The 25478-nt window shown below is 39.5% G+C and overlaps 1 protein-coding gene across 4 annotated transcripts in view; it reads right to left on the reverse strand.

Annotated features, from left to right (window-relative positions):
• DST (dystonin) overlaps nucleotides 1-25478 on the reverse strand; it is a 293083-nt gene that overhangs the window by 177468 nt on the left and 90137 nt on the right. For all 4 annotated transcript variants that reach the window (XM_063389398.1, XM_063389397.1, XM_063389401.1 and 1 more), the window contains 3 exons: nucleotides 6949-7038; nucleotides 4075-4152; nucleotides 1634-1726 (listed from right to left, as the gene is read on the reverse strand). In XM_063389398.1, coding sequence (XP_063245468.1) covers nucleotides 1634-1726; nucleotides 4075-4152; nucleotides 6949-7038 — 261 coding nt within the window. The remainder of the gene's footprint in view (nucleotides 1-1633; nucleotides 1727-4074; nucleotides 4153-6948; nucleotides 7039-25478) is intronic.

Below are 25478 nucleotides of genomic sequence, written 5' to 3' on the forward strand. Positions count from 1 at the left end.
TCTTCCTTGAGGGTGGTCAGACATTGGGACAGGCTTCCTAGACCAGTGCTCAGTGCCCCAAGCCTGTCTGTTTAAGATGCCTTTGGAGAATGCCCTAAGCAGCATGCTTGAACTTTCAGTCAGCCCTGAATTGCTCAGACAGTCCCACTAGATGAGCGCTGTAGTTCTCCTCCAGCTGAAATTCTACTCTGCCAGACCTACAAGACCTGAATTGTACTTGCAGATATTTAGTTGGTAGTTATTTGGGTTAGGACACAGTGAAGTGTGTTTTGGCTACAATTTAAATGCTTCAACATATTTCATATGGAGCTGACTACCTTACTGGGGAAAATCCTTGCCGTACCAGTTCACCTACAGAAGGTGATTTATATAAATTGGTTTTCCTTTTCATCCATTTTTTACACTAGTAGCACTAACGTTCATCACTTTTTACAAGCACATAAAATTGTGCCAGATGTCCTGTGCTTCATCTAATGAGAAAAACTAAAAATTTCATTCTGCAAAAGCCTCATAATCAGGTTCAGAAATATAAAATACACATCAAGTAAAGGTTTCACTTTCACTAACAGCTTCTATTAGTAAGCTGTTAATAATTTTATTTCTTAAAATAGAGCAACTTTCAATCCCAGCCTAATTCTGTAGGTCATGCTTAAATATATTTAAACCCAGCCTTTTTTTCTCTATATAACCATGTGGGAGCAAAGACTGATGTGACAAGGGGAGCTGAGGGAACTCCAGGTCCTTGCTAGTGGTTTCTCCTTTATTCTGTGTGCTGGTCCAGGCTAAGATGTGCACCCCGATTGTATCCGGGTACTATTGGCCCTGTTCATGTCTTTGCTTATCACTAGGATTTGCAGAAGGGCTTATTAGATCCTAGAAGCTTTTCTGGATTTTTTAAAGGATTTTTTTCAGTCATAAATACAGTGTGGAATACTCCCAAGAGAATCATGCTTTTTCTGTGTGATCTTGCAAGTTTCTGATCATTTAAAATGCCTGCCCAGCAGGGAGTTCATCACTAACAATGCTGCAGTCACTAAATGGGAATTATCTGTCATCTGAATTACATCATCTACAGCCAGGGCCATTATGCAAGCCTCCTTTTGAGGAGCAATCCAACACCACACGCTGTAAGGCTGCATTATACTGCACACAATCCCCCCAGTGTACAACAACCAGAGTGCCACCTAGTGTGACCCACGCCACCATCGCTGCAACGAGAAACAAATCCTGACGTGGGAGGAACTGCTGGAAGAGGCTGAGAGGCTTGCTAAAATACTCATAGCAGCAGATCCTCAATGAAAAAAATATTCAAAACTTTTCAATCTATTTTAATACTCATCAAAAGAAGTCTGTAGAATAAAACAAGAAGGATATGTCCAAATGCTGGAAGGAATACATCAATTACTGTCTTTAATGATGTTGAAAACTGAAGCTATTTTTCTCTCACAGGAAACAGCAGGAAATTAGCAAATAAAATCTTGAGATTCGGTTTGCATCATGAAATACATCATCAAAACCCTCAGAAACACATTAGAGAAGACACAAAATCTATGGAGTCCTGTCTAAGTCAACATTCCTAGCAACTATGTAAGAATCTGACCAAAAACATACAGTCAAGCAAAACTAGGCTTACCTGAAAGTGCAAAATTATGGTCCATATCAACCCCAAAGTCAATTTGGGATTCCCATCTGTTATATCATCATTTCTGATGTTAACCAGTTTCACCTGCCATCACAGAAAGAAAATACAGGCAAAATTGAAATAAACATGCCACAAATACATACTGCATTACACAGGCAGGACTGCAAAGGATGCACTACCCACTTCCTGAGCCTACTCTGCTGTGTTTTTTAATTCTCAAAAGCAGAAAGGAATTGCACTCTGCCTGTAAGCAGCCTGCCAGGAATTGCCCTCTCCCACTCACACTGGGATGAGGAAATTCCTCAGCTGTCACTAGGCTGGCAGATATACTCCCCATGCCAAATACCCTTTGCCTTGGCTCTTGACAAAAGGGGAAGACACAACACAGGAGAGAAGGATAACATGAATACAATGATCTGTAGCTGCTGTATCAGTCCCAAGGCAGTGCTGACACTGGGAAGTTATTGCTGCCATTCTTCCTCCCCACGCTTTCCTGCACTTAAATGAGGATTCAGCAGCAGGAGAACTGGCCTGCTAAAACACAGCTCTGGCTTGACAAAACTAGGAACTAGTATCACATTTAAGTAAACAATGGCTTAAAAAAGTTAATAACTATTATAGTTTCTGATGCTGTACTCATTCATAGTGCTATAAACAAATGGTTAATAGGATTAAAACAAGAGCTGCTGTTATTACAGCCAAAGTGAGTTCTGTGGGGTTTTTTCCCAATTTTATTAATATATTTAATTTCTCTATATGTATTATGCATCCATATAGCCTAACAGTTAAAGATGACTCAGCTAAAAGACATTTTATGCTTACATTAGTACAGCTTCATGCACATGCTTTTCAACATATGCCCTGTTATCAACTGAACAAGCAAAGGCATGTCCTTCTTTTGATCTGCAGACATAACCTTAACTATTTGGAAGGAAAAAAAGCGCCAAACCACACTCTCTGCAAGAAAGTGTATTTCACAGTTTGTTGTTTGTTCATTTCTCAAATCAGGCTTCAAAATTATCAATAGACAGGTTCTCTCTGCCCTACAATCACAATAAATCATTGTACTTGGAGGTTACACAGCCAACCTGAACCAGTTAACTCCTAAATACAGTTTAGAAACACCTACTAGAGGGCTGAAACTTTAATCAACTGCAAGCCCCACTGACAATTTGCCAAGACCAAAGCCCTACAACCATTTTGTACACTAGAAAACAGCCATCTTCACAAAGCTGCCAGGCTAAAGAGAGCACAGAATTCCTCAGATCACAACCGACAGCAGCACGTGCATGTTCATAAACATGAGGATGACACAGCTCTACACCTCCTACATTTTAAAACACGGTGGTCTGCCATGCATAAATAAGGCATGGTGCAGCACAAGTCCTGAGGTCCAGCTGCATAAAAATGCTGTTGAGACTATCAAGTAGCCATTCATTTACTTTGTAGTGAACTTGTTCAGTGGCTCACATAGGTTAACAGGAAAAGTTTGCTTTAAACTCAGCATGGGAGGATTTTGTTCTCAGTGCACACACCATTCAGTGACCCAAATGGCAAGTTTGAAATTTCAAAATGCAAAATGACATCCGTTTTCATAACAAAACTGAGTAGCTGTTTATGGTTTGCTACCTCATATTCTCTCAAACCTTTGAACTAACAAAAACAATCTAATTTTTTTTTAATCACCCAATCAGAAAGCAGATTTTCAGTGCCAATTCATTAGGATGTAATGGATAAGGAGGAACAGTTTTTCCCTTCCATGTTTTGGATTTTTTTTAAATTGCTATTTTGTAAGGGGAGAAATCAAGGCTTCTTTAAGTGTTTCAAAGATATTGAAAAGTAGAAAGAAATTCATAGTAGCAGAAATACAAGTGTGGATTTCAAGTGTCTGGCTAAAAGGAGATAAAATTGAAATTAAGCCTGAATCTTCCACAGTGCCCAGGTGACTCTGATACCTCTTTAATTGTTCTAAAAAGACCAGTTTTGCTTTAATCAGGATCAAAGTTTGAGAAAGTTTTCCCAAAAAAAAATACAATCAAAACAAGGAACTCCCTTAAAACATTTTAATATATTTGAATTGGCATTTTGCACTAAAAATTAGATTGTGAACAAAACTGCACACCAGCTAGTGTCTGGGCAGCATGAAAGACAGTTAAATTTACTATAAGCAACTCCTAAGGATGTCACCCATGATTTTCTCCTCTTCAATAGCACATGGAATGTGTTGTTATTGCACAGGGAAGGGTGGTGTAAAACCACCTTTCCCTTATCTCTCTTAGACAACTCCAGCATAACATAAATCTGAGCCTACAGGAGTAGCTGTTAGACAACATGCACAAGAGACAAAGCAGGTCAAATATATTTATTAGCTATATGGGACATAAATAAAATTTGCATTCATTATTTTTTTATTATTATTATTTTCATCATACCTGGCGCCTTTTCAAATAGTCAAGTGCAATTTGGACGTTCTGCAGTCTGTGAAAACGCATCCGACCCTTTTCTCGGGGCTACAAGCGGAAAACGGTATTTGTGAGATTTTCTCATCAGGCAAAAGAACAAACAGTCTGATTTAAATACACCAGGTAGAACATTTGAAGCACTGCAGCTTTAATGAAGTCAATACCTTTGGTGGGAAAGTGTGCTTTAACTATTATTTTAACTAGTTATTTTTTAGTAGAGTGGGTGGCAAGAGAGATCAGTGGTCCCCAACTGCAACTTTGATCCATGCAGGCTGCTAGCTGTTCCCTGTAAAGTACTATTGAGGCCAAGAGGGCTACTACCTACAGAAACCAAACTGGAATACATCATTATAAAATATTTACAAGTGTATTAAGCAAAACAAAACATAAGTAATGTCATGGACCTTTACATCGTTCTGGTCAATTCTGTGATGGAAAATCTTACCTCTGTATGGAACTTCATGGCTTAATGGTATGACTGCATAATCATTATGATATCTATACATATTTATTTAAAGCACCTCATAAAGATAGTATCTTCCTCCAAACAGAATAATATACATAAACAGTTCTAGAGTGTAAGTTTAAACTCTTGACTTGGGTAGAAAACTTTAAAGCATGAAAAACACTAACAAGTCACTCCCCTCAAAGCAAAGTCAGAACTATCAAAAAGAAACTGTAAAATAAAAACAAGCGGTGTGTTAATGGAAACATGGCAAAACTGCATGCAGTTAGTGTAAAATCACCAAGAAGAGGAATCACACAGAAAACGCATACTTAGCTGTCACAGATCATCATGGGAAAGCAGTTAAATTTATACCATCAACATCATATCCAAGTCCTTCTATTCTTCCTTATTTCAGCTTTTTCACAAACTTTCACAGCAATAAACTGAAGCAGACTATAACTGCTAGGGATGAGCCATGAAAATGAGCATTTCCTCAGACAAGCACTGTGAAACACACAGATTAGCCCAAGCCTTCCTCAACTGCCTTTTTTCCCCTATGGAGTATCAGATGCTTGCCAAAAAGAAACACAGGAAAATGAAGTTGAATAAGAAGCATAAACTGAAACAAAAATAATTTTAATTTCCATTACAGAATCTTCTATTTAGCCCCTTGTTTTTCACACCAATAACTCAAGATCAAGCACTACAGGCCTTGTTATCAAGTAGCTTCCACGGATGGAATGAAGGACTGCAGACCTGGAACTTGGTTTTCCACAACAAGGAAGGTATAGTAAAACCCAAAATACACAATTAGCATCTCAGAGGGGAAATATTTTTTTATAAAACAATGCAGCATTTTGATTGATGCTGCACTCCAGAAAAAAAGCAGGCAAATTCCACTGAAATCACAACTGCAGCACAACACACGGGAGCCAGGGAGGCCCTATGACAGCAAGTTGCTTTAACAAATGCCAAAATGCAAAGTCTAAAAATGCATGGAACAGCTCACTCAGACTAACAAGCACCCAACATTTTACACTTTATGAGTAGATATTTCCCTTCTGGATGCGCAAAACACAGAATCAATAATTCAGCATTTGTTGCAAGAAAGATAAACCCTGCAAATGATCTGTATTTTTAGTAGCCACAACACAAAGCTGTCGCTCAGCTTCTAATCTACCTGCTTTGACAAAAATCACTACTACATATGATAAATTCTAACAAAGAGATCTGCACACTGGATTACCTTATTTCAAGGTATTATCCAATATCATGGCACACACACCTTGCACATAGTAAACTGGTGCTTCTAATTAAGACAAATCAATTTTTTGCCATTGATTTCACTAAGAAGAACCTTCAAGTCCTTGTCTAAATTACTTGCATATGGACAACACTGTTTGCAAGTTAAAAAAAGTTTTAGTTTCATAGAATTATGGTATTACCCTATCTATTATTTTAAAAAATTATTAAAAAATACTTTATAGTTTCTTGATGGTGTTGTCCAGTATACTTTTGTACCATGGTTTTGTACAGTTTAATGAAAGAAATCAAATAGAACTCTTGAACGTTTGCATTTTAGCTGTTCAAAAAAAGACTGAATAAAAATTTGTCTTTACCATACCTCCACCATAAACACACGTATCCTGGTTTATCAACAAAAGTTCTTTTGTCCCTTCTACAGCCCACTACTGCAGCACACCAAACTAAGAATTCACATTAGCAGACACCACACTTCAAACACTACATTAGTACAGTTATGGGGGTCGGCACCTACCCCCTTATCCTCATCCTCCACATCCTCATGCTGTTCATTTGCGCATGCTTCTGTAGAACTCACCAACCGTAAGGTCTTCAAAAAATCTCGCTCTCTTGGCTAATGAATACAACAGACAGGAGACAGGACAGCAAAAACACAAGACAGACCACAAATGAAAAGAAGAGCATGAAAAGAAGAACATAATGAAGAGAACAAATACCAAGCAAGGGAAGTAATGCTCACAAAGAAAGGAAATGACACCTGAGGAGCGTGTTAGACAATTTCAGGGACATTTGATCCTTGTTATTTGTAAGTTACTCCCTTAAATGCAAAAAGATATTAAGCATCCAATACTTGTTAAAACAAAAATCAGAAAGAAAAGGAAAGAGCAGAAGAAATAGTGCATTACCCTATTAAGAAAGGAAGTCTCACTAAGCACAGGAAACGAAGAGAACAGATTGCACTCCCCCACAGAAGTCACACCAGCACATTTACCAAGAGAAATACAACTTGTGTCTTTGGTATCGGGTCACAGATTAAAGAAAATATCAAAGAAATCTACAGCAGTCAATACACAAGGAGTCAACAAACAGAGAAAATGCATCTGAAACCATTGTATTATGATCTAGAAGCTTACCAAGGTGTCTCCAGAAAGGACTTCTAGAAGTGAGATTAAGTTATGTCCATCTCTTAGGTCTTCATATAGGTCATTCACATGCTTTCGAACCTGCACAGATAAATGCACAAAACAAATACAAGATCCCGGTTTATACCTGAGAATTCATGCTCATATTAATACATATCTTTTAAAATACAGCTAAAGTATACTTCAGTATTGCTTTTTTAAATTTCTTCACTTTCATGACAAATTTACAAATGCAAATTACTTGTAATAGACAAAATTCACATTTGTGTCTGCACTTGAACAGTTTCATTACACTTAAATGAAAAGAAAAACTGTATTAAGTTACAGATAATGAGTGCACATATCAATGAAAAAATCAGTATCTGACAATTGAAACAATATCAGATACTCTCCCATTTGGACCTAAATAATGACCACTATGACAACAATAGCTGGATCCAATGAATTGTTAAACAATGCACAACCAATATATGTTAGCAGCAGCATGCATGTCCACTGGTGTCAGGGCGAAAGTAACACACTTCCTAATCAAAGCATACCATCCACCAATTAACAGCATGTTAATCACCTCAGGGTTCCCAGTACTTAGTGAGTTTTCCCAACAATTCACATATCCACCTTAGACACTGTACCAAAGAACTGTGACATTGGATTGATCAAGTGAGGGGCTGCAATGACAAGAGAGACAGCTGGAACATCCACCTTTACTGACAGCCACAACAAATCCAGGAGAGATCTGTCCATAGGCCACCTTCTTGATTCTTACCAGCTTAAATACAACTTTATCTGAAAAGTCTTAGGCAATTTCAGCCAGCTGCTCTATGAATGTGACACAAAGGACCTAATTTTTCAGAATCAGAGATTTTTGGCTTGCTAGGACAGAGGCAGAGGGCTTTCCAGCTACAGTTTAATGTCAGCTCCCTGGTGTTCCTGTTGAACCACCAGATCAGAAACCTCCTAACCTTAAGACAAAATACAACATCAGAAATTTTCTTCCTCCTCACCTCTGCTAGAGATGAGTTGCACTTCCAATATGAGATCTATGGGACACACTCTGACTGCCAACATGTGTGTATGATGAGGGCAGCAAGAATTGACCCAGATCTTCAACTTAATAAAACAACTAGGTTTGATTCCCCCAACAATTTTGGGGGAATTTTGAGATTCATCCTGTGGCATAAATAACTGTCTCCATACCTAAGATTAGTTTCATATGTGCTTTTTAGTTCAATTTTTCTTACTCCAATTTTTAAAAGTGAAATTACCCTGCAATCTGTTTTCACAAACACCATCATCTTAATTGAGAATAGCATCAGAACATATTTATGCTTGTGCTGAAGACTAGCCAGAACAAGTCATGAAGAAGACTGTTCCATGAGGAATTATAACACGTATTTTCCAAAACGCTTACATGGACTCTATAAACACAGCCAAGTTACAATCCAGTACTCCAATACATACACATAAGCTTTACACCCTCACACACTACACAAAATAGTATCATTTTAATGATACTATTTTTTAAATCCTGCAAGCAATTAATATAAAAAATAAAATCTCTGATAATATTGAAGTACTGCTAAGCTGAACAAAGAAAAGGAACAGGTGTTCTCCGACTAGATATCTGGTGAAAGGAAAGAAAACGGAAGCCATACAAACAATTTATATCCCTGATACACAATTCGATTAGGATAAATGCTTGAAAGTTGAGAAACATAAGAATCTTTAATCTTTAACCCACTTGTTATTTTTATATTCAAAGAACTATATCACACTGAGTGCTAAACTCTTCCTGTTAAAAGTAGGCAAGTTTTCTTTATGGCAAAACCCTGTGAGAGAACTGCCTGCCCCACCACCCAGGACATGTCACCTTCCACTTCTCTTTGGAGAGCAGAATCCCCAGCCAGAAGAGATCCACAGCAAGGCTGGTGGCCAGAGGCACAGGAGGACATAAGGTTAAGGACAGGGGAATGTGGTGCACATCTCAAAGACACTGCACTCTCAGGGTTATGATTCCCTGAGATTCTCCTTGGGGTTGCTGTTCCCCAAGGTAATAAGGTTTCCCCCAAGGTTGCTGTTCCCTGGGAGTTTTCTCTGGGTTGCTGTTCCCAGAGGTAATAAGGTTTGCAGTCTTCTCTTCGCCCTAAGTGTTACACACCGAAGCCAGAGACGACAAGTTGAGTCCAGCAGTTCATGTTATCAAGGCTGTTTATTCTTAATTATCTATCAGTTCTTGTCCAGCTTTGCAAGGCATCCCCAGCAGAGCAGGACACGCGGCGGACTGGGCGGATCAGAGAGGCCCGCACCTTATGTACAGTACCCTTGACCCAACCACTGTCCACAAAGTACTTTTTATTTACAAAATTGTACCAATACCTACTACCTATGCTAACATGTCAGTTCTACTCTAAACCAATCTCTAAAATCCAACTCAGCACAAGATGGGGGACGAGAGCAAGGACAAGGAGGACAGGGGCCACTCCCCAATTCCTCCATCTTGCCTCTTCAGCCCCATATACTAAGAATCCTAATTTCTATATTTATATTCTATAATAAACCAGCTACTACTTATTTTAAATTCTTAGGGTTTGTGATTCTTCCTGCATGTGAGTGTTCACTCCCATGGACAGGAATCAGAGTCAGTGTCCTCCTGGGATCTGTGTGGGTCTAACTGACCCCCCTGTACAGATCCCAGACCCCCCTGTCTGGTCTCCAAACCCTCCAGGGTGGCCAGAGGGATATCCTGGACTCCAACACTGCACCAGCACAGTTAAAGAACAGTTTGTGCAGCACTAAGTCAATGTTGACACTCTTTTCAACATAAAATTCAGGGGATTTGCCCAATGTGCAGGTATCTGTATTGAAGGGTGAGAAAATACCACCATTTCTGTTCTGTCTGCTTTTTTTAATCCATTAGATGCAAGATAATTTTGTTATCCTGCTACTCTGTCTCTCACAGAACGCATTTGTTAACCTTCTGTTTCTTTTATATGCTCTGAGGTTTCCTAAGTGTTACAAAGACAAACAGCTTCCCCAGATTATCTTTCTAGAAATCACGGACACTTCAGAGATGAACTCACACTGGATATGAAAAAACTGGCACAGAGCTGTCAAAACAGGAAAACCAGAAGTACACCTTATGCATCTGTCTTAGTTCTGCTACTGGCTGGCAACCACTGTGGGGATTAATTATTTAGTACATACTGTGCCAGTCATACTGGTACAGGGCAACATAATAAGAAATTTCTTCCAATACTCTCAGCAGCAGATGTGCATCTAAAACGCTGGATTTGGGCAACTGATGTGAGCAAGTATGTTCACACTCAAAATACCAGATCATTTCTCCTAAAAGATCTTGTGCTCCTCAAGAGATCCTACACTGACACTTCAGGAAAAGCTTGAAAAATCACCTCTCTCTTAACTATCACTTGGGCAACTCTTGTCTTTCAACACATATAACAAATTCTTTTAACTTATAAGAAACAAATATAAGTACTTCATTGCTCTTTACTGCCACATTCAGCCTTTTTTAAAACACATAGTACCACAAATACTGGATGTAGACGGGGGTCCCTGGACAGGTGTGTGGGATCTACTGAGCCCTTAGAATTTCACAACAGTTCTTGTGGCATTTCAATAAAATCACAGAATTGTAAGCCCGACGTTATACAAGGTCCACACACAAAGTAGGTTACATGTTCCCTCGGGCAACTTTTTGCTATATACCCGGGTGAGTGTGGCAGATATGGTAATTTGGGCATGAGAAAAGATTCTTTAAGGAAGACGTGGGAAACACTGAATGGCTGAGGTGCATCTGACAAAACTTAAACAAGAAAAGCAAAATGGCTTCACCAGTGAAAAGGAGACAGAGTGAATATAAGGCAGTTTCAGAGGGATTTGTCTTCTGAACTTCATCTTCTGGCATGTATACTATGATGTTTGTGGTAAGGAAAGCTCCATTCTCCTTAACATAAGCATCAGATATTTTCGTATCATCCTTTTCTAGCAAGCTTATGCTTTGCAGTCTAGTGCCTTGGGGAATCTCTGCACCACTGCCAGGAAAAGCCAGCTTTTAATACTGTAAATCTTGAATCCTGACCCCAGACCCCAGCATGCTAGACACAAGTGATGAAGAGTCAAGAAGATGGCTCCAAATCTTCCACTCGGATCCCCACACTGTTCTGCTTCTTCTAGAAAATGGGGATGGTTTATTTTTAGGGGCTACATCACTTGGTCCCCCTTTTTCTCCAGGAGGACTAATGTTTGCCTAGGTCCTGCTGGCCAGATGTCTATACTGAACACTCTTATCTCAAGCAGTCCTAGAGGCCAATGCTTAGTGAAACAAACTTGCCCATAGTGATTCTCTGGCTTTGCCATCAGTCACAGCCGAAAACAAGCCATCTTCCACAGAAAACCTGCTTCTTACCATTTTTATTGATATTAGTTGTCTTGATTCTAGAACAAAATCTATAGTTTTACACACTAATGGCTGCTTAGAGTTATACAGTAGAAGGGGAAGGACTGTCACTTCTGCTTCTGCAAGCAAAACTAGCTCAGCCTTGACAAGGATGGACAGAAGATGCACAGGTCACTCTCTAACACAGCCATATCTACTTCTTAGTAGAGCCTGTTGCAATAGGACAAGGTGTAAGAGTTTTAAATTAAAAGAGAGTAGATTTAAACCTGATATAAGACTTTTTTTACAGTGAGGGTGGTGAAATATTGTAACAGATTTCCCAGAGAAGTGGATGTCCCATCCCTGGAAACACTCAAGGTCAGGTTGGATGGGGCTCCAAGCAATCCAGTGTAGTTGAAGATGACCCTACTCATTGCAGGGGAGAGTGGACTAGATAGCCTGAAGTTGTGTCAGGGGAGGTTTAGCTGGGTATTAGAAAAAGGTTCTTTACCCAAAGGGTAGTAGGATGCTGGCTCCCCAGGGAAGTGGTCACAGCACCAAGCCTGACAGAGCTCCAGAAGTGTTTGGACAATACTCTCAGGCACATTCTTGGAGATAGCACTTAGCAGAACTGGGAGCTGGACTGGATAATCTTTGTAGGTCCTTTCCAATTCAGCTTCTTCTGTGATTTTAAAGGTCCTCTCCAACCCAAACTGTTCTAGGATTCTATGGTGATTCTACTAAAACAAAAAAGAATCACACCCTTTTTTCTTAATTAGAACTAAATATGGAAAACAGGGTTATGCCCATTTCTGTGTATACAGTGGGTGCACACCCAGCATACACATAGATCCCTCAGACTTTCATATTAGGATGTAGTGTGTTCCAGACCAGCACCTAAAATCTATGGAGCACATTCTCAACTGAAATAGTGTGTCAAGAAGCAGAAACAAGCATAAATGTGCTGCAGAATTTAGAGTGGAGGAAAAGAGACAGGAGAGAGAACATAATCAGATCAAGCAGGAACAACTCAAAGTAACGCCCATGTACTGGAGGCCACCAGGAAATCCCTGAGGCAGGTGAGGTAATCACTGTGGCCCTGGCAAGCTGCATGACTTGGAAACAAGGCAGAGCTTTGTGCTCGCTTACTTGCAAAATTACCCATTTTTTTACAGAGTCAGGAAAACAGACTACTATAATAAAATATCTGCCTTAAAAACATCAGAAGTCTCCCTTTCTATATTATAATTAACCTGAACTGATAATTGTGAGAAAATGCCGAATTAGACCTTTTCTTATGGTTTCCAGAACAGGCAAAATCAGAATCAAATCTGAACCATACTTATTTTGAAGTTCAGTTGTCAAGTCTTCATAAAATCACTGTCATTATCCAGAAGTTATCAAGAATTACAGATTACAGATATTACAGATCCAATTGAGGCTGTCCAGACCACATTGCCTGGGAAAATCTTTTTCAAGTACTGCTCTCCTTGCTTCTGGAAGCAAAGTTAATTAAATGCCCAGCCCAGACAAAAAGCATTACTGATCTTTCAAAGGAAAATGGAAAAAAGCTCAAAAGTTAGAACTGTAAAGGGTGTGTTTAGGGAAAAAAAAAGGGTCAGGCCTTAATTACCGCTGAGGTCACAGATAAGTCCAAATGACAGCTGGCACAAGGCCACTGAGAGTTTCACAATAAACTTCAAATTCATTCTTTAAGAATCTGAGTCAATGCCCATAGAAAAAGGATCTCTTAGAACTCTGACTCACTTCAGCAGCAGTAAAACAATTTTCACTAAGATAATAGATAAATAGTTAAGAGCTCCTATGACTACAGTGTTCCACAGCAAATGCCATCAGTATTCAAAGAGCTGAAAAACACTGGCAAGATCCTGACACCCTAATGTTTCAGCTTCCTAAAAACTTACTTAAGCTTCTTCTTAAAGGAGATTTTTTATTAAAAATGATACTTATGGGGGAAACAGTTTTCTGTAAGTTTTGAGAACAAGCATGGTTTAGTCCTTTCATGTTTAAAAATTAAGAAATCACAGTGGCAATTCCAACTGTATGATAACAAATATACCTATGTCAAAAGCAAAGAATATCAAAGACCTCTAATACAAAAAGTTGTATTTGTGTACAAAAATGAAGATTTACTAGCCTGACACATGCAGCATGATTTATGAGAAACACTGTAAAATTCTGAACAGGCTGTAACAAGATCCATGAAGCATGTAATTGTCAAAATATGAGATTTGTCAAAACATTCCCACGTGACTGATCTGCCAAGGAAGTAGCTCCTTCAAACATTTTCAAGAGTACTTATTTTACTCTACAGACTTCTCACATTCCTCATGTAAAGGATGAGTATGGCTCAACACACACACACCCACTCCCTGGCACCCACTGCGTGGGGCAGCGAGGCACTGAGCCGTGCTCCAGAGCCAGCCTGGTGCCACGCCAGGAGAGCAGGGAGCCAAAGCTCCGTGCAGACAGACACGCACAGCGACAGCCACCCCTGGCCTTTAATCTCCTACTCTAAACCCAAAACTTACTGCTGGGAAAAAACCCAACTGCAAACACACACCCTGGTCACAATCCTTGTTTTGTACTGAATCCCACACTAAACTTCACTTGTTCTGTTAAAGATAAATAACTGCGCAAGTTTAATTAAGAGACTTTAATCTTCCTTAGGAGAACTGAAGCTGTGTGACAGCAGGGCCGGGCAGGGCACAGGCAGCCGGAGAGCTGGGCTGCAGATGGTGCTGTTCCTGCAGCTCCAGCCCAGGACACCCTGCCCAGGACACAGCCAGGGCTGGGCAAGCTGGCACACGCTTCTGCCAGGTCTCTGCTGTCCTCCTGCTCATTTGCAAGCAGAGTCTGGCAAATCCAGTTATAGGCCTAGTGGTTCCGAAACTCATTTTCACTCTTTTCTTTTGCTGGACATTCTAATAATCTACTCTGCAGGAAATTCTTGTGGTTCACAGAAAATGAACAGTTCTTTATATCATACTCAGGAGTCATGTTTTTTTTGTTTGAATGTGTTTATGAATATTAATTTTTACAAATATCAGATACAGCTAATGTTACTCAATTTCATAACATTCCTTGATTATTTTATTAAGCTACATTTAAACAAGTCTCCTTTACAGAGCGAGTTCAACATCCCTGATCTTTGTTTATAACAGATGTTTTCTAACTGAAGATTCATCCTTGGATTCATCCTTCATTTTCTTATCTGGCCAATGCTTTAAAGTCCATTATCATGACAACCATAACATCCTTCCTGTGTTCCATCCCTCTAACAGCCTGTCCTTGTATCTAAAAGCTTAAATCAGTCACTTTTTTTTTTTTCCAAATTAACCTTCACATTTCTCCCAGACAACTCAATCATCCATCACATTCACATACTCTATTTTGCCCCTGCCCTCAATTATTCCACATGTTTCAGGATAACTCCACTAATCATAAAATATTTGTACGGCTTTAAGGTAAAAATACACTCTGGCTCAATTTAAAAAAAACCAATTAATGCAGCCATTGCTACATCTTGCTAAATATCCTTATATATTTCTCAACTTCCCATGGTTTTGTTTCATTAAATGCATTCCAGTATTTTCCTAATCCCCAAATCAGCAAGTATGCAAGCAGAGGTATACTCCTACATAAATATCAAACAGTAGAACACAAACACACACACTGAGGAGTCCATTTGTGGATTTCAGAAGATGTGTGATATTTGTCATTTGATTATTGTACAGAAGAACTTTAAGCAAGTGTCCCAAATGTCAAAATCCTTTCTGCTTCCTAAAGGAAAAGAAATTGGCTCCATTAACACCATCACAGAATGAGTCAGACTGGAAGAGACCACAGTGGGTCATTTGGTGCAACCTTCATATCAGGGTCACCCAAGAGCACAATGCACAAGGTTGTGTCCAGATGGCTCTTGCATATCTCCAGTAAGGGAGACTCCACAATCTGTTCCAGTGCTTGCTCACCTGCACAGTAAAGAAATTCTTCCTCGTGTTCAGGTGGAAGTTCCTATGTGCTTCAGTTTCTGCCCTTTGCCTCTTGTCCTATTGCTTGGCATCACTGGGAAGAGTCCAGTCCATCTCCTTCACACCCATCTTTTAGATACTCATACACATTGATGAGTTCCCTCTCAGTCATCTCTTCTTGAGGCTCATCAGGCTCAGCTCCCTCAGCCTTTCCTTCTAAGAGAAATGCTCCAGTCCCTAAATCACCTTTTTTTTGCCCTCTGTTGGACCTGCTCCAGGAGCTCCATGTCTCTCTTGTACTGGAGAGTTGAGAACTGACACATCTCAAAACATTTTGAGGAATGGGCTGGAAGGTTCTCTCCAACCACTCAGGATATCCCCCCAGGTCCCACAGCACTTACTTATTATCATTACCACAGCACTACCCTCACTGCTATTAATCTTTGGCACAGTCTTGCTTGTCTGCTTGTAAATTTGCATATTGGGATCAGCAAATCCACCTCAGTGGAGCCCCTGCAAATTCACAAGCAGAAGAGCATATTTACTAACATAAAATGGATATCTACTCCATCACTGCTACAATTTAAAGCTCTAAAATATAAAGCCACAGATGTCCAGCAAGTTTTAGAATCTACTACACTGAATTAACCCTCCTTTTGTGGATAGCTCTAAGAGAAGATGAGGGCCTGATGCCACATGAGGTATGTCATGTGAGGTTCCATGGCACTCCACTCATCCCCCCAGCCAACAACACTTCTTACACCAGTTGTGATTTCAAGGCACAGTATGTCTATCTCTCTTCCCTATTTTGCACTACTATAATCCTTTTATATTTTTCTTCAAATCAGTACAGTTTGCTCTGATGTTTTTGTGGATGAGACTAAAGATATTTATACATTTCAAAAACAACTAAAGTCAAACAAAGCAAGTGTGACTCAAAAAGTGTGACTGCTTAAAGCCTTGCTTGTCACATCTGTTCTCCCCTTTTAAAAATTCTTTATTTACAAAGGTATGTGATAAAAAAATTAATGAAGAATATAAAGCAAACATCACTAAGCTTCACTTTACATGGCAACCATCTCAAAGAAGGTATTCTTACTGGAACTGTAGGATTAATGCAGATAGAAATCCCTAAAGTAATAAAAATATAAGCTTTGTTAAGGAATTTGGCAGTGATCAGCTTCAAGGCTCAAAAGCTGAATAACACTTCACCAGAGAAGGGTTGTGCCTTACAAGGTTGGCAGAGATAGTCCAAGTGTAAGATTAAAAAGGACTGAACAGATCACCTCACTCAGTCCTGTGCAGTTCAGCTAGAAAACACTAGAGATGCTTCTCTAATTTATTCTTGAAAACCCAAATTAAGGAAATGTAAGTCACAGTACAAGTGCTTCAGTGTTTGACTACTCTATAGTGTCACTATTTGACCTTTTCTGTAAAGCCAAGTAGGACATTTTTCCTCACTAATCTTGAAACTAAATCTTCTGTAAAACAAACTGATATTTTTGTTGTCCCTTCCCCTAAAGTTTGACCTCAGAAATCATGCGTTCACCAGCCTCTGCATAAACACTGTTTACATACTGAGGACACATTATCATGCCTCCCTTCAGTCTTCTTAGTTTCAGACTAAACAAACTCAAATTTTCACAAAGTACCCTTAATCTTCCAAGGAAAGTTCTCTTCTTACTGCTTTGTCAGAGATGGCTGTGAGCCTCTTGTCCACACAAAGATGAGAAGTTACACGGCCAGGCAGGGTTCCACAGCCATGTGCCCACCAGCATGCCCAGGAGAAGGCAGAGTTACAAGCTGCCTCCTTGTCTCCTAAGCACTGTGCTGCCCACAGGCAAGGTGAAGAGCTCATGTGTAGTTCCTGGAGCTCCCTGGGCATAAGCCAACACAGCCCAGGGCAGGCAATGAACCCTGCAATTTTGTGGCAGGGCAAGAATGATAGCTGTTGCTGACATGACAAAAGGCTGGAGCCAGAGAGATGTACAGCCAGAGAGAAAGAGGCGTGCCTTTACCTACAAAGGTAAAGTCACAGGGCCTGAAACCTCGCTTGAAGATGAGGTACAGTGAGGGCAGCAGGCACTGGGATGCTCCTCTCAGCAGAAGGACCTTGCTCATGGGAGTTGTCTCCCAGAGGCAGATGATGCTGCTGCAGCATCTGACGTGAGCACCCATGGCAGCAGCAACAACCGAAGGCACTGGCTCTGCCCTGCTCAGGCTCTAGCTGCACTTGCAATGGCAATACCCCAGAAAGCTCTGTTATCCTTTCATTCAAATTTTGTGACAGTAATCTGCTAATGAGACTACATGTGGCAGCCTGTAGAAAAGCACAGACATACCATTTGCACCACTTCCACTGTGTCCACCTGTTTTCAAAGACCAGATGTTCCACAGTCACTCCAGGGAGAGAAATTACCCTGCAAGATCCATAACTCCTCATTCTTTTCTTCTCCTTGGGACAGAGGTATGCTTATTGTAATTGTGGACTTCTAGAAGTCCCTCCTCTCCCCTGCATTCTTAAATAAAATTATAAAATGCTACAAATCAGTTAGTTACTAACTGTTGGATAAATAAATTGTGTGACAAGAAAATGTAACTTATCCAAATATTCTCCAATCTGCTGTTTCCTTATCTGACTTTCACTCTCATCTTATTAAAACATATTTCACCAAGTCAGCGTTTTGTAGAACAAAGAGGCCAGAGTAATTCAGACATTTCTACATTGGTCAAAACTATTTATCTTTTTCTATTCCTTGGTATTGTGTCCATACTCCTTTTTTCTTCATACTCTGACATAAATACAGACCCTTTCTCCTGTGATCTTCCATGTCACATTAATTCATTCTGGACCTTGTACTTCTCTGATTTTACTCCACCTTGCTTTAACTCCTTTATATAAAGTAGTCCTGAAGTCCTGCTGTACTTCTGGTACAGCTCCTTTTCATTTCACACACCTTGAAAGCAGCAGTATTTTCTGTACAATGTCTCCCGTCTGTTCTGCTTGTCTGTAGCCTGCCTTTGTGCCTCTTACACAAACACCTTCAATAACTGCCAGATCTCCTGCATTTCTGCCTCTCCTGTATTACTTCCCCAGGAGACCCTACCTATTGCTTTCTCCAGTTCATTATCTTGCTTTTACATCTCGCTTCTCTCTTTGCTTTGAAATGTGAGCCTGGGATTTAAAACCACTTGCTTCCAAATTACCTTCCTTTTTTAAATTTGAAGCAGTCTCTCCCAGCCAGTCCAGACCTATCTAACGAGGCAGCTTTGACAGGGGCTTTCTGAATCTGGCAAACTGAAGGTCTCTCTGGCTGGCACTTCACTCATAAAACCTGTCCAGAGGCAGCCTCCACAACTCCTGCAGCAGGCAGGGAACAGAACAGCTGGTGTGGTTGGCACGCCTGCTTGGGGATGAGCTGAGCTGTGCCACAGAAATGCCCTTCCTACGTAGGCTAAGTGAGGGTTCCTTTGGGGTGTTCAAATACAGAATTCCACATTGTTCCTCCTGTTGATTATGAGGATAAATGATTTCTCCCATTGCTACACAGTTCTGTCTTTCCAACGCTAAGTTAGAGACCAAAAATCCACCATCCAATTCCTTGATGCAGCTCAATCCCTCCAATCAACAGCAGCCATACTGCCTTTTCTTCTGTTTTATCTTTGGCCAGAGACGTGCCACAGTGTTTCAGCACACCCAACTCTCATCACCCTTTGTGTTTCCAACTTGCTCTCACCATTCCTGGCCTGAACTACATGCTGTCAAATATAACTTCCCAGGGAGGAATTGTTTCATGTATGCAAATATAATTCTAATAACATTAAACTCAGCTCAAAACTAACCCTCACCAAAGGCAATACACTCCAAACATGCATGAAGGAAGTAAAAAATACTAAGGTTGGCTGATAAAATATTATTCCCATTAAAATCAAAGTATTCTAAGTAGAGGAGCATTGTGAACACTATGTGATTACCTTTAAATGTCCCTGTTGAAAGCACCATAAATGCCTTTAACAGAGAACACATTTCGTTACAGGAAAAACATGTTTATTCTGATGCCTTCTTGGGTCCTCACGCAGTCACACATTTCCACTATCTCAGGGCAAGCCTTGCTTGCCAAAGTGTATGAAATATTGCTGTAGAACAAAATACTTAGGTAATGTTTATGATTAAATGTTTGAAGTTGTTCACTGTCTGGAGTCCACACACTGGGGCAAAAACTGCTCCCACTGGAGCCAATGGCTCAGTTACATTAGCCCAGAGGGAGTTAGATCAAGCCCTAGTACTTCTAAACTGATATATGAATTATTATTAGATAGAGATACATCAAAAGTATATAGATAAAAATAAGCCCATGCATAATTTAACAATTAATTAAAAAGTCAACACTTAATTGCAAATGCTAGAATTTTATCTCTTGCAATCTCCAAGGAATAAATAATATTGAATAAAATCTATGCTGAGAACTAATTGCAAACAATGGACTGAACAAAAAGAGAATGAATTAATACATTAATATATTAAGTCTATAATAGGAAGCATATTGATTCTAGTGGTTCTAATTCATCATGCAATCATTGCATGGCAGACTTAGTTCTCCTTAGACTCATTATTTCATACAGAGCATCTATATAAACCCATTCTTCAAAAAACCCAACACACATAAAAGCATGTGCTCAACTGGTTCAATAGGGTTGCATGCCATAAAAATATCAATATGCTCAAGCTATCCTATATTTCATCCATATTTAATTTACTGTTTTCAGCTATTCTCTTTCCTGTTCCAAATTAGTCATGAAGTCTGAATGCATTAAAGAGGATCAAATAAACTTAAAATCTGTGGCACAGTTTTTATTGACTTGAATTTGATTGTTTATTTATTTATTTGCTTACTGGCAGAGATATTTTTGTGATGCAATTCACCATTAGCCTTTGAAATTTGACCAATTTGCTCCTCTTTCACAGCTTTAACTTCTGGCATTTGTCACTACTTTTCCTCAGTGTTTCCTAGTTACTTTATTCCCTCACCTAAAGTTTGATTAAACACCAAAAAAGGCTCCAGTGTGCTTGCTGAGTTGCTTTGCAAACAGCTATAGATTATACTAAGCAGTGTGGTTTACCTCCAAGCAGAGCATTTTTGAAAAAATTTGTACACAATGAGTAAACTACCACTGTGCATATTTCCAGGCAAAATAACAAAAACTCCTTTACACCATTAAGTGATGATGTTCTTCAAGAGTTATTTTTATTTAGTTTTTAGAAGGAGTATGTCTCAAAGAAAAAGCACTTCAAGACCTTTTAGAATTAAAATACAACATCAAACATTTTCAGGAGAAAAACTGAAATATTCTTCTGTCCACCCATAAGACAGCAGGCAGAGTTAAACAACTGGATTCCCAAACAGAGGAGGAAATACTGATACTTTAGCTTCACCCAATGCCTAAAGCAAGCTGGGGACCACATTGAAGTGGAATTTTGTGGAAGTTGAACCCAACACAGTTTGCAGCATCTGTCAGAATAAACAGGGAGGAATGCATACAAAGCTCATTTAGATGCACCAGCACAGCAAGGAATCGGTCTTATTTTATCTAACAGAGGGGGGAGAAAGAGCACACTTTTTCTGAGTGTGTTTCAAAATCAAAAGGTGTTAAATTGAGAATTTTTAAAAAAGCTACTACCATTACACTTACACCAGGTGCCTCATCCTTTAAACACCAATGTAGAGCTACAAAGTATCCATTTCTAAAAGCAGAGGTGGGGAATTTGACATGACATTTTAACTGCATGGCTAAGAAGCGGATACTGAGAGTGCTATCTAAAACGATGACACTAGTGTCAGTGAAGTGCCAGCTTTCAGCAAGGAATGACTGCGCTCAGTCAGGAATGGTCGAGCCTGCAGCCATTAAGGTCATACCTGAACATTTCACAAATCAATCGACCTATGAGGCCATTTGCAAACCCTGTGCTGCCTCAAGGACACACAGCAATCAATAACTCCAGGATTCTATTTTGAATTATTCATTCGGTCTTTGCACAACAAAAAGCTGTTCTCTCTCTCGGTAATGCACTACCACTGCAACACAGTACATGATTTAGAACACTGGGGCTTTAAAAAAATAGTTTTCAAAAGCATTTTGTCCTACTAGTTACAAAAGCCTTCTGGCTAATAACACCTTTAGAAGTGACTTTTGGAGCAGCTCATGTCTGTGAAGGGATGCTGCCCACTGCTCCCATTAGCAGCTTGCTCCTCCAAGGATGTCCAGCCAAGGGTCCCAAAACCCAACCCACACCCTGTCAGTGCCAGGGACAGCACAGCTGTCCCTCCTTCAGGGAGCTGCCCAGGCACCCACAGTGTTCCTGGAAAGTCAGTCAAGAGGCTCTCTACAACCTTTTCTTCCAAGAAAAGGAACAAACATTTTCCCTTGAAGGGAGGATACCTGAGTGTTCACCATGTCACTAGCCAGTCTCTGCTTACCTTGCCTTTTGTCCTGTTTTCTGTACATAATAATTTCTAAAAAAAGAAACAAAGTATTTCAAAATAGCCCATTTAATCTCTCAGGACTAAAACCTGGCACTACAAAAGTATTTTTCTTGATTTAAAAAAGAAAATCAACAACAATTTTATTTATCTGCTTTTATTCTGTTTTTATCAACAGCTTCTTTTATTTTCTGACATATCTCATCTTCCATCTGTATTTTACACTTGCCTCACTATTGCCTTGAGTTTTGGGGTTTTGAATCCAAAGGATGTCAGGGAAAATTTCTGGGCTTTCATGGAAGCTGGGTTTCTGCTTGGGTGCTTTAGGACTACAAGAACACTACACTAGAATAAAACTTGCAGCCACAAATTTACCTGTTCTTGTCATATCAAGGGTTAATTACTGCTCTAGCAAGATTTAAAACCCTATTTTTACAGCAGCAAAGTGAAACACTTGCTGGAAGCAGAGGTGGTTTATAGAAGACAGGAGACCTCTACCCCACCACCACCACCCCACACTGGCATGTGAGTTCTCCTGGAAGCTCATACCACAGCAGCAGCAAGTCCAAAGTCCAATATCTCACTTCTCCAGTCTGTATGTCAACAAGACATAAAAGATAACATTTAAACTGGAGCCACACCATCAGACAGCAAACAGTAGCCTTAGCAAGTCTAAAGCTCCAATCGGTCCTCAGAAAATCTGTTATCAATTCAAAAGAAAAATTTCAGCATTCAAAAAATTTAGTGACAGTCCACTTGACCTTAAACTGTGGAATTCAAAGATAATCTAAACAGCTTAATTTCGCAAATAACACATTATGTACCTGTCTAAAGCTAGGTATCTCAAGAACATGAGCAGGAAATATTTCTGTAATGACTATGTTTCTATTTTTGCAAAGCACACAACATGCTTTACTACTCAACTAAACTGACAAGGGACTAACACTGAATTTTAAATATTATGCACTTACATGCTTTGAATCTAATGCAACTAGAGATGGGCAATGGTCAGCAGAAGGGTAAATATTTATCAGTCATATTTCTTTGTGGTTACTCAGTAAATCCCATTAATACAGAACTTGATTAGAAGAGTGACAGTAGGCTTCCATACCATTCCCCAACAAAAGATAGGAATTCCTAAAAGTGACATTGCTCCTGACTTAGAATAAAACCTGTTGGATATACTGGTATAAAAGCATGAAAATTTGGGACTTTCTCAAGGACTGCAGGAGAATAGGAGTTTAATTAGAATGAGCAAAGAAAGCACTAAATAAGAAAGGAAATTTAAAAAGAGAAGAGAAAAAAAAAAAAAAAAAAGGCAAAAAACTAGCCAGGGGACAGAAACAGGAGAAAGAAAGCACAGAACACAAATAGGAGGGAAAAAAGATGACATTAAAATGGGATGTACTCCCATGCCCGTGGTGGGGTCATGTCCACAAGCGTGGTCTGGTCTTTCCCAAGATCTTTCATAATTTTCATTATCATCTTTTCTGCTTCTTGTTGAACCCTACACATGACAGACAAAGCACACTGACTTCCTTTTACAGTCAATGAAGCAAAAGCATTTCTAGGATACAATTCATCTTCCTCTTAGCTACATGTCTTAGCAGAGGGGCATTAAAAAGAGCCTGTTCCTTTAGCTATCTACTAGAGAACCAGCTCAAATAAACCTATTGCAATGCCTGAAAAGAGACAATTCCCATCTTGGCTTGTCTGAAACAAGGTATTGGCAGTGAATGTGCAAATATGAGTTGCATATGAGTAGTATTAAATAATACAAATTTATTTTTAATAGCTGACACTGAGGGCTCAAGTTCAACTCGGTGCACTGACTAGGAGAGGTCCACTGTCTCTGCTAGAAATGCACTCATTTACTGTGCTACTTTTTCTACATTCCCTCCACAATACAGTGTTTTCAAAATATGCTATTACATCTAAAGATAAGAGAATATTTGAAAGATTGATTTTAATTTCCACACAAGTCACTGTTCTAGAAACAACAACTAAGAACAGAAATCTGACAATCGTATCACCACCTGCTTTCAAACTATTTCCCAAATATAAAGTTGAGTTGCTACATAAATCCCAAATTAATGGAAGAGCTATAGTCAAACTATATTTGTGTGAGCTAGCAACCCCCTTAAACTGAATTCTGAAGTGAGCAATCTGAGATGAGAATCAAGGCCAGCAATACACACAGCCAACACAGCCCATCTGTCTCATCTATCTGTATCTATTCCTCGGCAATCACCCAACCCAGAACTACTTGAAAATGAAGGCTTAAGGCCACTGACCTTGGCAAGCAATGCAAAAGGATTTATAGTGAACTCTTTACCCTCATTTCCTTATGGGTTTAGAATCTAAATCTTTTTTCAGCTACTCCCAAGAGGTTCACAGCATGGCAATGATGACTGTGCATGTTTTAGAAACATGTAAAATGAAGTTGTATAGAAATATCATTTTTAGTATGCTGGTTTTCTGTAAAATAAGGCACTATTTTTAACTCACATTAAAGGACTACTCTCCAAAAAAGCTTCAGATAGGCTTTTCTGCATCCCACAGAAAACTGAAGCTGCATCTTTAACATGCTTCTTTAATACACAAAAACATGAGTAGCCCCTATAAACATAACAATAACCCTTAATTAGATGAAGAAATGTATGATGGTTAATTTGGATATTGCATTTTACTGCCAGAGTATTGGCAACCTTTCCGGATGTTTTTTGGTTTTTTTCTTTAAATCTAATTTCTCTGAAATATTCTACAATGGCTACATTTTCTATATTATAAACATGAGGTAAATCCAAAAAAGGAAGGCTGCAGAACTGTCTTTTGTCATTAGCAAGTAAAAGACTTCTGCAGGGGCATGGGGCCACTTGGATGTTTCAGGAATATAAGGAGGCTTCTGCATAAAAGGGGTCCCTGGAGCAGCTATTTCTAGATACAGCATGTTTCTCCTGGGTCTAACAAATTCCCAAAGGAAAATCTATTGGTAAGAGCACTTCTGTGAGTCCAGACTCACCCTGCCCACAGAAGGGTTGTAGGGTGCACAGAGGCTGATGGCAGGAGCACTCCTGATGGCTCAGTCATGGTGAGAAGGACCAAAAGATCCTTCTGCAAGAGAGTTCTCTTGCAAAAGCCAAAACTGAGTCCAACTTCAGTTCCAAGCCTGGTTAGTTTCCCACATCACACCATTTCCAAGAGCTACATACATTTCAAAATTTTAAAAGATGTGAAACAAAAAAGGTAGTTTTAAACATCCACATCCCTGTAGAAATTCTGTTTCAGTGTCCAATATTTCTCAAATATCCACAAGAGCAGCCATAAGAAAAAGAGAAATAATGAAGTTGCTCCCTAAAACTCTATTTTTCTCTAAACATGAATACAAGATCTTTCCAACAGTACTTGAACACTGCACTCTTTAATTAAATCTCCACTCTGACAGTTTGCAGATACATTTTTATTTAATGTGACTCTTACATGAATTCAACCTCGGAGTGGGGGGGATATCAAAGGAAGTTATGTCAAGTAATTATACAATCTGTTTCTCCAGAGAAATGTCCAGGCTAGACAGCTGGCACTGAAACAGCAGATTAAATTTAGAACTGAAGGGCCATGCAGCGAAGGTGAACTCACAGCTTTTAGTTCTCT

Source organism: Prinia subflava, chromosome 2 (assembly GCF_021018805.1).
Source record: "Prinia subflava isolate CZ2003 ecotype Zambia chromosome 2, Cam_Psub_1.2, whole genome shotgun sequence".
NCBI classification, from domain to species: Eukaryota; Metazoa; Chordata; class Aves; order Passeriformes; family Cisticolidae; genus Prinia; species Prinia subflava.